The sequence below is a fragment of the Scyliorhinus torazame genome, chromosome 16 (assembly GCF_047496885.1).
Source record: "Scyliorhinus torazame isolate Kashiwa2021f chromosome 16, sScyTor2.1, whole genome shotgun sequence".
Taxonomy (NCBI): Eukaryota; Metazoa; Chordata; class Chondrichthyes; order Carcharhiniformes; family Scyliorhinidae; genus Scyliorhinus; species Scyliorhinus torazame.
Window position 1 is genome coordinate 195,335,033 of NC_092722.1, and position 17,024 is coordinate 195,352,056.

At 44.6% G+C, this 17,024-nt stretch overlaps 1 protein-coding gene across 1 annotated transcript; it reads left to right on the plus strand.

The window, feature by feature from the left end:
- Positions 1–4,555: 4,555 nt before the first annotated feature.
- LOC140393363 (uncharacterized) lies at positions 4,556–16,490 on the plus strand. The gene is made up of 3 exons (XM_072479745.1): positions 4,556–5,000; positions 10,879–11,041; positions 11,201–16,490. The coding sequence occupies exons 1-3, from the start codon at positions 4,725–4,727 to the stop codon at positions 12,037–12,039; spliced, it is 1,278 nt and encodes a 425-aa protein (XP_072335846.1). The 5' UTR covers positions 4,556–4,724; the 3' UTR covers positions 12,040–16,490.
- The last annotated feature ends 534 nt before the right edge of the window (positions 16,491–17,024 follow it).

The window sequence follows — 17,024 nt, forward strand, 5'->3', positions numbered from 1 at the left end:
AGTGAGTCCAGCATTAGCAGTGACCAGAAGCCAAAACTGATACTGATTAGCTAAAAGAATGGTCAGAGTGCTAGACTTGCAAGAAAAGGTTACAAGTCAAGGTTACCTTGGTGTAGGGAAGCACAAATACTCTCCCATTGGTCAAGAATTGTAAATATAAGGTACCAAGTTAAGGTTAAGTTGCAGGGAAGCCATGAGCTCACTTCCAATTGGTCAGGAGTTACAAATGGTTATTAGTTGTATTTACACAGATGCTCAGAATTTCAGTGAATATTTGTAAAGGTTGTCTGCAAAAATGGTATTAAAATAGAGCAGCAGCACTGGGTTATTTGCATTTAACAGGCAAGTGACATTAGCCTCAGGAGGCTTGTTAGAACAGGACTCTTGCAGGAAGAGTTAGAAGTTTGTAGTTGAGCCAGCTCCCAGGCAAAACATGGGGTTGATCAGATGTTGGGGTTTACCAAAACAAAAAAATGGTGACTAAGGTAATTGTTACATAGGTTTGGAGTTGACAGCAGATGTAAATATAGGTTTAGGATTTGCTGCAAGAAATCCAGAGATGGCTCTAAAGGTCTGGGATTTGTTGTAAGAACACCAAGATACAGTGTCAGATGAGTGGATATGAGAATTAATATTCCAACTAGAGGTAGTTTCGTAAAGATGAAAGTGTAAGCTGTCTTTCCGCACTCAGCAGCAGTTGCAAACAGGGAGAAGAGAAATTAAGCATTCAGTAAAGTGGCTATGATGTGAAATAGATTGGCAAATTAGCACTAAAGTCTTAAATTTACAAAGGAGCTTTTGTATGTACATTAGAATTAAGTTGACTACGGTTGAATCTTCAAGACTTGTCATTTAAAAAAAATATATTTTTCTAAATTTAGAGTACCCAATTATTTTTTGCCAATTAAGGGGCAATTTAGAGCGCCCAGTCCACCTACCCTGTGCATTTTTGGGGTTATGGGGGTGAAACCCACGCAGACACGGGAAAATGTGCAAATTCCACACGGACAGTGACCCCGGGGTTGGGATCGAACCCGGGTCCTCGCCGTCGTGAGGCAGTAGTGCCAACCACTGAGAGCCAAGAGGCTAGGTCCCAAGGACCACGAAGATCAGAGAAATCCAGGGATCCACAGGAAAGACGGTGTATCATGTCACTCCTCGACGAGTGGAATATTAAGTATTGATCTTTGTTGCCCAATAAAGGACTTGGAGAGGGACAAAAGACTTCAACAAAGAGAGAGAGACAGGACTTAAATAAAGAGTGCGGAGTGGGGGCAGGTCTTCAATAAAAGAACAGAAAGAGAGAGGTGTAGTTGTGGACAGCACCTAGAGGAGGGTGGAAGAGGAGAACACTGGGACAGATGGTCAGCATCACCTTGAGCTGGAGTTGAGGCTACAAGGGAGAGCGCTGACTGGTAAGTAATGGGTAAATTGTTTTTCTCCAATGTCAAGCTACATTAAGGAAATGTAAGAGTTCTAGCTTTTTAAAAAAATAACTTCAATAATTCTTCTACTTGGAAATTTAGTTTGAGTCTTTTAACTTAATGACTGGGGAGCTCAGCCCCATGTTTTGTTCGGCCTGCAGGATGTGGGAATTCCTAGACGCTCCGTGCAGCCTGGGTGAACTTATTTGCAGGAAGTGTCACCAGTTTTACCAGCTTGACTGCCAGGGTTCGAAACTTGAGCATTGGCTGGGGGCACAGTGGTGCATCCACGAGGCTGGGAGGTTCATGGATAACACATTTCCAGACCCCTCAGCTTAAGGAAGTGCAGTCAGAGAGAGAATAGGGTCAAAGAAGTGGGGGCACAGGCAGGTACGAGGAAAACCCTAGAGTGCATCTCACTCGGGAACTGTTTGTACGTGTTGGTAAACGGTGAGTGCAGATTCTTCTATGGAGCGCAGCCAGAGCTACGTTCACAGCACTGTGGGTAGCTCAACTGCACAAGGGGGGAGGAGGTAAGAGTGGAAGAGCAGTAGTGGGAGGAGACTAGTTAGTGAAGTTCGCAGAGAGGTGTTTCTGCGAAACCCAAGACCGTGAGGAAAGGATACCCCACTCCATGAGTGATTCCACGAATAGGGATTTGGTATTTTAGAACAAACTTTATTACAAACACAATCTTTGACATCACACCCAAAAATAGCTTTAATTACCCCTTGAACAATACTACTCAACATAGTTGAATACAATACCCTTAACTGCTATCTTTATTCCCACTTAAACAACAAGAAAATGACCATCTCAGCTCTCAATCCACCCTAAATACCAATGGCACAGAAAAATACTTGCTTTAGAGTTATTCTTTGAGAGAGATCGCTTGACACTGCTTTACAGAACAGATCTGACTCCGCTCCGCAACCCAGCCAGAAACTCTGGCTGGATGTCTTCAAAAGCTGTTTACAATTGGCTTGTTTAGCTCCCCCTTGTCCTCAGGCAAGTAAGCGCTGCTTTAAATACATTTAATCTCTCTTAACTAAGTTACAGTGAGAGCATAACTTTTTCACTGTGCACACCTTCAGCCAGATCAGAACTCAACTGAAAATGCTTTGTCAAAATGCCGGATGCCTTCGTCCCATCCAGCGATGACATAATCTCACCAAGCTTAAATCTAATGAACTCCCCAGGGAATCCCCTTAATCAAAACAAAATTACATTAGCCTAAGCTTTTATGATGGTTAGTTGTACTCAGGCTCCCAAAAGCTTTGTCCTGCAAACCAAGATTATTTCAAAAACATGACTGCAGCAGTCAAACACCCTCTAACCCAGACTTTTAACCCTTACTTCACCAAATACTTATAATCCAGGATACCTAAAATCCTACATTTATCACAAGGAGGTAGAAAAGTAGATATGTGGGCAAATCTCAGAGGTGTAAAAATAACAGGGTAATAGTAGAAAATTTCAGAGTGTGAAAAGCATGGAGGTGGGGGTTTCTCAAAATGCATCCAGATGTTTTTGAGCCAACATGAAGAAAACTCTAGATGGGAGGAGGCGCTACTCGACCTAATTTTAGGGAATGAAGCCTGGTAGGTGGTAGAAGTGTCAATGGGGGAGCATTCTGGTGATAGTGACCGTAACTCAGTAAGATTTAGTTATGGAAATGATGGGCCAAAAATAAAGGTACTAAATTGGGGGAAAGCCAATTTTAATAGGATAAGACAGAATCTGGCTGACATGCACTGGGAGCAGCTACTTGTAGGAAAATTCACATCAGAGCTGTGGGAGTCATTCTAAAAGGCAATAGAGAGAGTACAAAGCCATCATGTTCCTGGAAAGGTAAATGGTGGGACCAAAATATCAAGAGAAATACAGGATTGGACAAGACAAAAAGGAAGGCTTATGGCAGATTTTTAATAATCTTTGTCACAAATAAGCTTACAATAACTCTGCAATAACGTTACAGCAAACAGCTCCTAGTCGCCACACTCCGGCACCTGTTCAGGTGCACAGAGGGAGAATTCAGACTATCCAATTCACCTTACAGCACATCTTTCGGGACTTGTGGGAGGAAACCGGAGCACCCGGAGGAAACCCACGCAGACACGGGTGGAACGTGCAGACTCCACACAGGCAGTGACCCAAGCAGGAATTGAACCTGGGACCCTGGCACTGTGAAGCAATAGTGCTAACCACTGTGCTACCATGCTGCCCTTTATTCAACTACAGGATGTGGGCATCACTGACATTTATTGCCCATCCCTAATTGCCCTTGCAAAGGTGGTGGTGAGCAGCTTTCTTGAACCGCTACAGACCCGGAGGTGTAGGTACACCCACCGTGCTGTTCGTGAGGGAGGGTTTCTAGAACAGTAGGAGGCCATTCTGCCCATCATCTTCCTCATCTTTGGGACCATTCCCCAGAGCCTTTACGTCCTTCAGAGAACAGAAACAGGGGTGTGCCACATTTCTAAGCTCCATAACTGTTTTTTTCCAAAGAACTAGTACAGGCCGATGGGCCGAAGGGCTGTAGTTGTCTCTGAGTCTGTGCCATGTCTGATGATAATGACCAGCAGCAGGCTGTACATTGTGAAGGCAGCGAGTCTGTCCACCGGCTCTGCTCTCCCTGTCCACCCCCTTACACTGACCGTCCATCCCAGGCTTCGCTCTGCATCTCAGGCCTCAGTAAAATGGCGGCCGGTGCAGGCCCGGGCCGCTGACCCAGAGCCGCCGCTGCCCCTCAGCAATGACCCTCCCTCCGCCCATCACTCACCGGCAGCCTGGTCATTCAGATCGAGCCCGGCGCCATCCTGTGCCGCACCTGAGGCCATTTTCCGCCAGTTGGCTGACTGACCAGCGGCCGGCCTTGCTCCTCATCCCCAGGCCTCGGGTCCCCTGAGGTGAAAAATAAATGAAGGGCGACGGACGAGAGCACCGCCTCCCACAACTAGGCCGCGGCGCGAGTGCGCAGGCGCGCCGCCTCCAGCTGCCCAGGCTCCTCCCGCGGTGCTCCCTGGGTGTTGTAGCTCTGCTCTCCGCTCCGCCCACTGTGTGGGAGGCCGCCGGAACTACCATCCCCGTCAGGCACCGCGCCAGGGGCGCTGACTGGTGCCCGCTGTGCCCACTGGGAGTTGTAGTTTCCTGCTGCAGTGTGTGCAGAGCGGCGCTGCCAGCTGCCGACATTGCTCTTCCCAACGAAAATATGACAGGTTTTTAACGAATTTTTTTTTTAACCCAAATCACGGGTGGACTTACCACCCCCTGCAAGTTGTGGGGTGGTGGTGAGTGAAAATGAGGAACCAGCTGTGGAGCGTGCCACCCTTCCGGAAAATGCCAGACCGCCGTATCCGCAAAGCCCGCTTCAAGGACCGTGACCTGCGCGTGCTGATCGACTCTGTCATGGAGCGGCGGGGCGACATCTTCGGCGAGGGAGGCCAGCCGCCCACCATGCAGAGCCGCCGCCAAGCGTGGCTCTTCGTCATGGAGAGAGTCAACGCCGTGTCCGGCACTCGCAGGACCTGGGAGGAGGTGCGGAAGAAGGTCCACGACCTGAAGAAAAGCACCAAGGTAAGGTCACCGAGATAGCCCGAAGGGAGGGGAGACCGTTGGGTCTCTCTCGGCCTGAGGACCGCCAGCCCCTCCACCCCACCAATCACAACGTTCATCTGCCTCGTCAACGAATCCAAAGCCATTGCATCTGTTCCCTCTGCGTGAAGCTGCAAGCGTTGTGAAGCATGACTCGGATTGCAAACTCTGGTTGGATATATTCGACACGTAATGATAATAATCTTTGTTAGTGTCACAGGTAGGCTTACATTAACTCTGCAGCAAAATTACTGTGAAAATCTGCCCTCCCCACCTCTAACCGTCCCACCAAGTCTCCTTATTTGTTTTTAATCCCGGCATAGTTTTAATCCTGCCCCACCCAGTTAGCAGCCTTTATTTTTAAAAAATCCTTGTCTAGTATTAAGTAAAATAAACAATCAGGAAAAATACACAACTTTACATTACATAGAACTTACAACACAGAAAAAGGCCATTCGACCCATTGGGTCCATGGCGGTTTTTATTCACCACATGATCCTCCTTTCCATCTATTCATTTTACTCGTCCTGTCTTCTCCACCTTTTCAAGGGCAATTAGAGATGGGAAACAAATGCTGGTCTTGCCAATGATGCCAGGAACAAATATAAAAAATTATATCTTGTTACCTTTTACTTTGTACTCATGTTTGTTCCGAGTTAGAACACGGTCACTTCCAGTCACGTGACGTATTAACAATGTCATCAGCTGTTTGCTGTTTGATGTCATTATCTATCCTAACAGCCTTGAGAGTCAACATCTTTCCAATAAAGATGTTGTTTATTTGTACCTTTGTGGTCTGTAAGCCTATCCTTTAAAAATACCACAAAGAAAACTGGCGAGGAGGAGGTTGGAAGACTCCCGGAGGTGTAAAAAAAAGTATAGAAAAATCGTCGATCCACGCACAGACATCCAAAAAGGATAATAAAGCTAAAAATGTCACGATACCAAAGCTGGCAATGGAGGGGTGTCAAATATTGGTAGCAGCCATCGAAAGAACTGAAATTTAAACGTAGATTTTGGTGGAAACTACATCGAAAAGAAACTTGCCCTGTGCTGTGTCCGGAAAGATCTGGAACATTACAGGGAGTACTGTGAGTAGCAAGTACCCTGGAACAACAGTTAAAGCTGAGGGTGTTCCAAAACCTAGAAGGAAACAGGCTGAGCTCAGGGGGTAACTTGTTTGAAAAACAAAAGCGATTACTGCTAAAGACTTCATGGCACATCGTGCTTACACAAGCTCTTTGCACAGTAAAGGTGCGGGAATTTTCTGTGCCGTGAGATTGAATAATGAGAACACCAAGCGGTGGAGCTCATATACTGAAAGATTTGATTTTTTTGTCCAAGCGAATAAAATTGTGGCAACGTTCTTGAGTGCAATGGGTGGGGGAAAACATTCAACCTCCTGCTAAGTCTGGTGCAGCCAGAAAAAAACAGACTGGAAAACCTACAATGAGATTGTGGCGATATTGCAAGGCCACTACTCTCCGAAACCATTAGAATCCCTGATCATGGAATCTCTACAGTGCAGAAGGAGGTCATTCAGCCTTCGAGTCAGCACCGACGTGCTGAAAGTGCACCCTAATTAGGCTCACTTCCCCCCCGCCCCCCCCGCTCTATCTCCATAACTTTCACATTGTTCGACTCTAAGGGGCAATTTATCATGGCCAATCCACCTAACCTGCACATCTTGGGAGGAAACCCAAGCCACACAAACACTAGGTGAATGTGCAAACTCCACACAGAAAGTCACCCGAGGCTGGAATTGAACCCAGGTCCCTGGTGCTGTGAGGCAGCAGTGCTCACCACTGTGCCACCGTTCTGCTCACGGTCATCGCCAAGAGGTTCAGGTTCCATAAACGTAACTAATAAGAAGGTGCATCAATCAAATAGCCCATAGCTACCTTGAAGAAATTAGCTGAATGCAGTGAATTTGAGATGACAGTGAATGACAACATGAGATACAGACTAGTTCCTGCTCGAACGCTTATGCTGGGGAAAGAAACAACAAGTTCAAAACAGGAACTATATAAAGCAAGAACCAAGTGTATCAAATGGAAAACCGAATAGAGACGAGTGACCTCATGATACAGAAAGAGGGTGAAATAGGCCCAGAGTCGTAGTTAGATGATAAGCTGTTTTTGAACATACTGGCTATTGCGGGTGCAACAAACCATTATTGGGTCACTCCTTTACTGGATGGACAACTGGTAAAAATGAAGGTAGACACTGGAACAGCAGTTTCGTTGGTACCAGAAACTGTTTACCAAGAGAAACTACGATATATAACCTTAAAACCCTCAACTAAAAACCTATACTTGGAAGTGGTTCCATTGAGGGACCGTCTCGATGTGAATGAGCAGCTAAACAGACAGGCTGCAGATTTGTCCCTACATGTCATTAAAGTTAGCTCGCCAGCCTAATGGGGAGAACCTGGCTGGAGAGAATCAAACTAAACTGGCCTGAGGTGAATCTCATGTTGGGAGTCGAAGCAGATCTATCGAAGATTTTAAAGAAACTTGCCAGTCCCTTTAATGGAGAGCTAGGAAGCATGAAAGAGATCTCAGTCAAGCCAAGGATTAAGGACGAAGTAAAAGCAATTTGCTAAAAGGCTGGGTCAGTGCCGTCTGCCATCAGGCCTAAGGTTGAGGCAGAATTGGAGCGGCTGGTCAAGGCCAGGGTCCTCGAACCTGTTAAGTGATTGAGCCACGCCAATAGTACCTGTGATAAAGAAAGATGGTTCAGTACGCATATGTGGCAATTTTAAAGTCACTATCAATCTGGTACTGTATGCAGAGCAGTCCCCTCTGCCTTCAATTGGTGATTTATTTGCTGGCTTGGCTAGCATTTCAGTGAAGGTGGCCTTAGTCAAGCTTATCTCCAGATAAATGTGGATCCAGATTCACAACAATATTTGACAATCGTGACAAAAAGCTATTGAGGTATAAAAGACTTCTATTTGGCACAACATCCACACCTATGTTGTTCCAAGACTCCATGGATCAAATTCCAAACAGACTAGAAGGAGTCCATTGCTACTTAGATGATATTTTAGTTACTGGAAAGAATGAAGAAGAGCATCTTCAAAATTTAGATGTTCCACCCCAGACACTAGAAGATTATGGACTACAAGTATGGAAGGATAAATGTGAATTCATCTAAATTCTATTGAATACCTGGGGCACCTCACAATGTAAAGGAACTGCACAAATCACCTTCAAATGTTAAAGCCATAACTGAGACACCTGCACCTCAAAACGTAAGTCAACTTTGATCGTTTTTGGGCTTATTAAACTATTGTGGAAGGTTTGTCCCTAACCCAGCAACTTATCTTCAAATCTTTACACAATTTATTGAGTCCAAACAGGATTGAAATGAAGTCACCCTTGCAACTGACCTATGATGCCTCACCTTATGAGGTGGGAGCAGTGGTTTCTCGCATAATTCCCAATGGTGAAGAGAAGCCAATAGCAGAAATGAACAGTTCTGGTAGGAAGCTCCAGACATCATGTTCGGAATCAAATGTTTTTACTACTATATGGAAGAAAATTTACTTTACCAACAGATTCTCGACCACTAACAAAGATACTGGGGTCGTACACCGGTATTCCATCTTGAGCAGTGAGCTGGGTGCAGAGATGGGTATCACTGTTGTCAGCACATACATAGACGATAAAATATTGACAATAACATCTCCATGGGAACACTGATGGACTCTCCAGATTACTATTACCTAATGAGTCATCAATGATAGTTCGAGTGGTAATATTTTCTGTTTCAAAGAAGTTGCTAACAGTCCTGTAATGGCAGGACAAGTTAGGAAGTATACCAGAAAAAATCCACTGCTGTCAAAAGTTATGAACATGCTGCTTCGTAGCAAGGCCTCGGGAGCAAACCTGAAGTTGAAGCCATGTTACCCGAAGACTCGGAGTATCCATATGGTTGTTTTATTTTCTCCTTTGGGGAATGAGGGTCACCATTTCGCCATTGGAAAGGAAACATGACTTAAACCAACTTCATGAAGATCCTTGTGGGATAGAAAGGATGAAGGAGATAGCCAGAAGCTGTTTTTCGTGGCCAGAGCACGAGAGCGAAATCCAGGCGAAGGTGGACATATGTTCAGCTTGTGCGAAGGTTCGAAACCTGTCACCGCTAATGCCATTACATCTTTGGGAATGGCCAATGGGCCATGGCAAAGAATTCATCTAGATTATGCTGGACCATTCGAAGGATGGAGGTTTTCATTGTGGTTGATGCGCAATCGAAATGGCCTGAAGTCGCTCTTATGAAGACGACGTCCTCAGAGAGAACGATAGAAAGGTTGGGTGAGATTGTTTGCAAGATTCGGTTACCCTGAACAACTTGTTAGAGTCATAGAGGTTTACAGCATGAAAACAGGCCCTTCAGCCCAAATTGTCCATGCCGCCCAGTTTTCTGGGCCACAACAGCTCATTTTGCAAGAGTTGACAAATTACCTAAAGGAGAACAGATCCGGTCTGCTCCTTATCATCCTGCCACAAATGGGCTGGCTGAAAGGTTTGTTCAGCCAATGAAGGATTCATTGAAGGTAACTCGTGAGCAAGGATCATTGTCTAAATGTCTAAGCCAATTCCTGATGACATACAGGAATACAACACATTCGGAAACCCAGAGTTCTCCAGCATTACTCGTGGTAAAACACCAGTTACGCAGAGTGTGTGATTTGCTGAAGCTGCCTAAGACAAGAGAAACTGTTAAGAGGAAGCAGCAAAGTCAGGTTTTATGACACGAGAAAAGGCTAGATGCTGTGTTTTTCAGAAAGGTCAGGAAGTATTGGCAAGGAGCTACACTGCCAGTGAGAAGTGGATAATTGCCATCATCTTGGGCCCACCAGACTGGGCTGGTCTCCTATACCATTCAAACCAGATACATTGTAGTGTGGAGGAGACGTGCTGATCAACTTTTAGCAACTGCAACTAGTTTTCCAGAAACAGAGTCAACCTAGAGGGAAGACCTAGACAAACCTGAGAACGTCACAAAACCAGAAATAACTGTGGAAGGCAAGTACCCCAGTTGAGGACATTTCAACACTGAGCCAACCTCTGAACACTATGTTGACTTCAGTTGAGGCAACCACAGACGACATCCAAACACCAGAGGTTGCAGTCAACGCAAAAAAAGCAGGCGCCTGAGGTTTGCCGACAACGAAAAAGAAATTGGCATCCTCCGAAATGTCTACCTTATTGACTGTTAATTGTTCATATTGTAAATTTTGATTGTTAATGTTCTTTTGTGTTTTATTGCAGGAACCTCTAATGTAAAAGTGGGAGGAATGTGTTTTGTTTTCATGTTTGTTCCCAGTTGGAACAAGGTCACGTTAAGAGTCCGATCACGTGACATATTGATGACATCATCGGCCATTTGCGCAGGCTAATGAGCAGCCCGTAGAGTAAACACCTTCCCAATAAAGATCTCGTTTGTTTGTACCTGGGCGGTCTGCAAGACTATCCTTTAAAAATATCACCTTTTTTCCCTCATGTACTTACCAAACTTCCCTTTAAATGCATCCATGCTGTTTACCTCAACTGCTCCCTGTAGTTTAATGCCCATAAGATCTTTCTCCAGGGTTCCTCTCAGCAGTGGCCTGGTGATTAATCCTTAATTGCTGGAGATTTCAGGGCAACCTTGAGCGTGACTGTTACTTTTATTAAAGACATGCACACACATTACCGGCAACACAGAAACGTTAGCAAGAATGTCAAGTGTTCAAAGTGAATACAAAGGTTCTGTAATCTATGTGATGGCTAATGTACGTTGGACCTGCAGGTAGGCACTGATGTGGCGTGAATCACTGTTCTAATTTCTGCTGTTTTCGTCTCTCAAGGAAAAACTCGCCTATAACAGAAGAGCGCGTCAGTTATCGTGTGGCAGCCGGCCAGACATCAAAACATTGACAGAGTTTGAGAATGACATGATCCTTCTCTTCGGGAAAGAAAGTTTTGAAGGCCTTGATGCTGCAGATCTCAGTGTTATGTCAAGACTCAGCGGTGAGTGTGTTTATAGATGAACAAAATATGTTACAATTTTCACAAGTAACAATAATGTGTTCGTACGCAGGTCGTGCGCTCGGCATCCAACTCTTTGTACTGAAACTGCAGAGTGTGAGCCTCTGTACTCATACCTTCTCATTTTGTATCTCTGCACAGACCAAGGAGAAACAAGTGGATCATCAACCACAGCTGCAAAACAGCATCATACACCAAAGTACCAAATATCATCACCCCAAGCTGAAGCAGGCACCAGCATAGATACACCCACTGGAGGAGGTGGTAGTGTTGAGGATGAGGAGGAACTGGGTGAGTCACTGAACATTAGTGAGGATGGGGGACCAATATTGGTAGATGATGAGAGGTCATCCTTTGAAGGGTGGAGGCCCCATGTATTGGGTCCTCCGATTGAGGCAGATGCAGATACAGATCTCAGTGGGCCTGCTTTCAAACGAAGACTGTTAGAACACGAGTTCAGCGTTGAACAGTCACTTGCCTCCATACACACAACAGTGGAAGATGGCATGGTTATGTTGGACCAACGGTTGTGTGCATTGCAGTCTGCTATTGAGCACGTGGCAACACCAGTAGCGTCTGCGGTGGAGACCTCACTTACTCAGGCCTTGGACACAGTCGGCACATCGCTCATGAATGCTCATTCTGCTGCTATAGAGGTTTTGGGGTCAAAACTCCAAGAAGCTGTCAAGGCAGGCTTCAATTCACTTGGAGAGCGTTTGCAGGCAACCATGGCCGAGGGATTCCAAAGTCTGATAGAAGCCCAGTGCTCTATGCTCACTCAGATTATTGGTCAGCGTGAAAAGCTGACCTCCTCGACTGGGATAGCACAGGCTCGTCCAGTTGGCAGTCATTCTAGTGGGGGATTGGTGCCATCAAAAAATTCCCCACAGGTGACTGCAGGTGCTGTCTCTGAAAATCTGGAGTCCAGAGCGACACAGCATCAGAGACCTCTGGGACTGATGCAGGCGCATCAGGGATAGTAGCAGATACAGTAGCAGGACTTCTGTATTCGATGCAGCTGCAGAGTTGGCACTAGCTGTCAACTTGTGCAAAAAGGCTGAGGGATCAGCGTCGGGTCCTCATGCTCCCCCCCCCCCCCCCCCCCCCCCCCCCAACCCCAACTCCCACCCTAAGTCTCACCCCAACTCCCACACCGAACCTCCCTGTCTCGTTCTGGATGCTGAACCTGTCACTGCCAAAACCGCACATGAAGCTATCAGCTGGTTACAGAAATCAGCTGCTGATGTAGCCAACACACGTTCTTCTCAGTGTGGTGTACTTTAAAATGCGCGTCTATTTAAAATTAAAGTTTAAAATGGTTTAAGTCCTGGTGAGAAAAGCCCATGTTGGCTGTCAGGTGACTTGTTCTGTAGTCTGGTTAACGGGGACAGGGCAAGCAGCAGAATTGGAGCAGGTTGGTGAGGGGCTGTCGGCAGTATCCGTACTTGGCTGAGTGCAGGAGACAAACCATCAAGACTCAAGTGGGCAAGCAGAGTTTAGAATGGTGCAGGATAACACACCAGTGACTCATTCACCCTTCTATAGTTTCCTTTATTCATTCAAAACTTTCAACATAAATTGAATAAAGCTGCTGGGAGATTGCCTGATTGCCTGCTTGAACCTTGACTTTGGAAAGGGTAAAATATCCGAATGGTGAAGTTCACCAGCAAATGTGTAAAGCTGCTCTGGATATTCCTATGTGCCACATCTGCATAAGCATTAACCTATTTAAGTAGCACACACAGGAATATGCTATGGGTGCTTTAAGCATTTTCAATTTAAATTTTGAAACACAAAGGTTGTATCCTCTGCTCACAGTGCTCGTTGGCCCACCTTTCTATGTTGCCAGACAAGCCAACTTTTCATAGATTAACAAACCCCTTCCCTCCCCTCTTCTCCCACTCCTACCTGGCATTAAAAAAAAGATACTAAATAAGAAAATGAATTGTCCCATCTGTAGGTATGCTGCTTCTGGAGAGTCCCACAACCTATAGGCTGGGGAGGCAGCAAGCTGACCCAGGCACAATAATGTATATCATTCTTATTTGGGGGAGGGGGAAGGTTAATGCTCCCCCCCCCTATTATTAACACTCGGGATGCAGTTGCAGGCTTCTGCTCCCTGGGTCAGCATCCTATGCAGTTGGCTACAGCGCTGTCTGCCAGTGCGAACCAGAAATCGCTTAGTAGTAGGCAATATGCACAAGCAACATGGAGAACCCGCATGACACAAAGGGGTAATGTGGGAGTGGAAGACACTAGGCATGTACAGCACTGCTGAACTGAATAAATGGCATTTACTTTCACTATAGCTTGCAGTCTTTCCTTCTTACATTGCGTAGAATCTGAATGGCCATGTCTTGAAACAAACCCAATGAAAGTTGTATTCACCTTTCTGGGAAAATAACAATAATTGTACAGCATAGAACATTATAACATGTAGAGCATAGAAACAATCTAGTCGGCCCAGCTGGTCCATATCGATGTTTAAATTGCACACAACCTTCCTCCCACCCTTGTCTAACCTTATCAGCAGATCCTTCTATTCCTCTCCCTCATGTGTCTAACCAACTTCCCTTAAATGCATCTATGCTATTCGTTTTAACTAATTAACTGCATGTTCCACATTTGTGTCACTTGCTGGGTAGAGATGTTTCACCTGAATTTTCTTTTAGATTTATTAATGATTATCTTCTAGCAATGGCTCCGGTTTTAGTCTTCCCCACAAGTGGAAACATTTCTATGTCTACCCTTTCATTATCTTAAAGAACCTCTGTCAGGTCACTCCTCAACCTTCGCTCCTCTAGAGAAATGAACCCTACCCGGTGACATGGATAACCTCTCAGTTCTAGTCTCATCCTCGTCCATCTTTTTGTAATACAGAACACCAGAGTTCTGAGTGCTCCAAGTGTGATTTAGCCAAGGTCTATACCTGTTTAAACGTAAGCTTTTAAGTCCTATTGCTTCAGAAGTGAACTGTGTTTGCCTTTTCATGGCCTTATTAACCTGTGTTGCAACTTTTAGTGATTTGTGTATCTGTACCTTAGATGCCTTTGATCCTGTACCCTACTTAGAAACTTTTTCACAGAGAATAAGTTTATCTTCACAGTAACTTGGTGATTGTAGAGCTTACTGATAGAACTGGTATATGGGAACAGGAGTAAGCTCCTCTGGGCCGTTTTAGCATTCAGTTGCCTTAGTTTCGTAACTTTAATATCCTTTCTTAGCTGAAAACCTAGCAATCTTGGTTTCGCAATTTTCAATTAATCCCCTGTCACAACAGCTTGCCGACATCACCCTCCCTCCAGTTTTAAGTTTCTACTTCCTAGTTCTGGACTCATCCAACAGAGGAAATACTTTTTCTGTCTACCTGCCCTCCTAACTTCTTTGTTGAAAATCTCAATTCGATCCGCCCTCAATCTTTACTAAAAGGAATAGAAGTCTAGTCCATACAAAAACAAAATACTGAAGATGCTGGTAATCTGAAATAAAAACATAAAATGCTGGAAATACTCAGCAGGTCTGGCAGCATCTGTGGAGAGCGAAGCCGTTAACTTTTAAGGTCAATGACTTTTCACCAGATTGAGTCTACATAACGTGTCCTCATAATTTAACCCTTTTATCATTCTGAGCAGGAGAATCATGGTCCTAAATCTAACTGTCTTATGTATGTGTGCATATCTTGTCTATTAAAAAAGATATATTTGCATGTTCGCTCAGTCTCACTATGTGTCACATTCTGGTGCCACACCAAGTTGATTTTATCAATCGGAAGAGCCGTAAATCAGAGCTGAGAAGGAAGAGAAACTCAAACCAAAACAGGTGGGAAATTGTCAATGAAAAATTACCAAAGACTTACTGAAAAAAAACTAATCATAAATCTTGCAGCACAGAAGGAGACCATTCTGCTTTTGAAAGAGCTATCCAGTTAATCGTACCCCCGATCTCTGCCCTCCCTTAGCTTACCCCATAGTCCCCGCCCTCCCTGAGCTTATCCCAGTCACCCTCTTTCTCCCAGACCTGATCCCAGAGTCACCCCCTCCCTCCCTGAACTTCTCCCATAGTCCCTCCCCCCTACCCTCCCTGAGCTTCTCCCATAGTCCCCCCACCCTCACTGAGCTTATCCCACAGTCACCCCCGCCCTCCCAGAGTTTCCCCCATAGTCCCCCCCACCCACCCTGAGTTTATCCCACAGTTACCCCTGCCCTCCCAGAGTTTCCCCCATAGTACCCCCCCGTCCTCCCAGAGTTTCCCCCATAGTCCTCCCCACTCCCTGAGCTTCCCCCATAGTCCTGCAGATTGTTCAGATTCCAATTGCCTTATGGAAGTTATTGACTGCAAATTCCAGGTCATAGTAAATCACTAAAATAATCGCTCTAAAAAAACCTTTACCCACACTCCGGGTTTGTTTACCAATTATCTTAGCTCCATGTCTTCCTGTCAGTAGAAACAGTTTTTCCCTCTCTACTCTATCAAAAACCTGTTAAATTTACTCTCTGGAGAATCCTTATTGCCCAGTTAGCAGAAGCTACCATTAATAAAAATGCAAAAGGAAAGCAATAAAATCACACAAAATACTTCATGAAAATATTGATGTGTACCATTTTACCTCCATACCTGAGCATGGATTAAAAGTTAAATTTCTATGAGAACATTTAAAATTAAACTTGCCTCCTGTGTCTTTTGAGTTCTATGATTGAGGTTTGTACATATGGGCCTGTGTTAAAAACCTATGTTCAAAGCCTCAGCTTGAGGTTGATTTGTTTCTCAAAATGCGATCAACTGATGGTAGTTACCAGATTTTAGAATGTGTTCGTCTGTGTGTGCACAATTGCACGATTTCTAAGCTTGACTCAGCAGCCAAAAAGCTTTTGCTGCAGACCTTTGAGTTCCTTTGCTTTTCCAAATTAATTGAAAACCAGCTCGCCACTGAATTTTAATAGTCTTTTTGATTTAAGTTTCAAATCTGACCACAATCAAATGCACTATTTTACTTCACAAAGCGAACCGTGCTCATAGTGTGAGGAGTGACAGTAACATCTTCTGCACTGTAAATTCTATGAATTCTATCATGTGTTTACACTGAGAGATTGTAAAAAATCATTTATTGAAAATGTATTTCTCTCAATTTTGAAACTTTTTCTTCCAGCTGAGTTTGTTTTTCCAATGTACTCTGAAAATAAACCAATGGGTGAATTATTTATTAACCGCACTTCCTTCCACACCCAATAGTATCTGGAGTTTTTTCTGAAGAAGTGGGTCTGATTTTAATCCAATGCTTGCTGTACATGTATTCACATTTGATCATGGACTAAAATATCCTTTGTCAGAGGAGCGATTGAGAGCCCAATAGTTTTCTACCGGCAAGTTGAGCCTGACCATGCGACCTCCCAATTCAACGGAATTAAGAATAAAGTTGAATTTTTCTCCCAAATGTTTTCTGTGTCCAAAGTAATAACTTCTGACTGAGAGTTTGACATTCTTAGTCCATTCTTTTCAAGAAACAGACAGATTTCTGTGCATTATATCAAATTATTTTCTATAAAGCTGATTAGTACTTAATAGAAATGTGAAGTTAATTGCAGTTTAGCGATAGTAAAAGCGAAATACTAGAGGCACACCCAGCCAAGTCAACCGTGGCCCACAGATAGCCGGAGAATAGCCTGACGTAGTCATCCTCAGATTCAGCAAGAAACTACCAGATTTTTATAAAAACCCACGTGATTCAAAATATCTTATTGAAACATATAAAATTATGAAGGGAATAGATAGGATAGATGCGGGCAGGTTGTTTCCACTGGTCGGGGAATGCAGAACTAGGGGGCTTTGCCTCAAAATAAGGGGAAGTAAGATTTAGGACCGAGTTTAGGAGAAACTTCTTCACCCAAAGGGTTGTGAATCTCTGGAATTCCTTGCCCAGTGAAGCAGTTGAGGCTCCTTCTTTAAACGTTTTTAAGAAAAAGATAGA

Bases quoted from the DNA above. Each gene is read 5' to 3' on its own strand.
- LOC140393363 (XM_072479745.1), top strand. From the start codon at position 4,725: ATGAGGAACCAGCTGTGGAGCGTGCCACCCTTCCGGAAAATGCCAGAC. The intron at 5,001-10,878 runs GTAAGGTCACCG...TCGTCTCTCAAG, and splicing joins ACCTGAAGAAAAGCACCAAG to GAAAAACTCGCCTATAACAG. The intron at 11,042-11,200 runs GTGAGTGTGTTT...ATCTCTGCACAG, and splicing joins TGTTATGTCAAGACTCAGCG to ACCAAGGAGAAACAAGTGGA.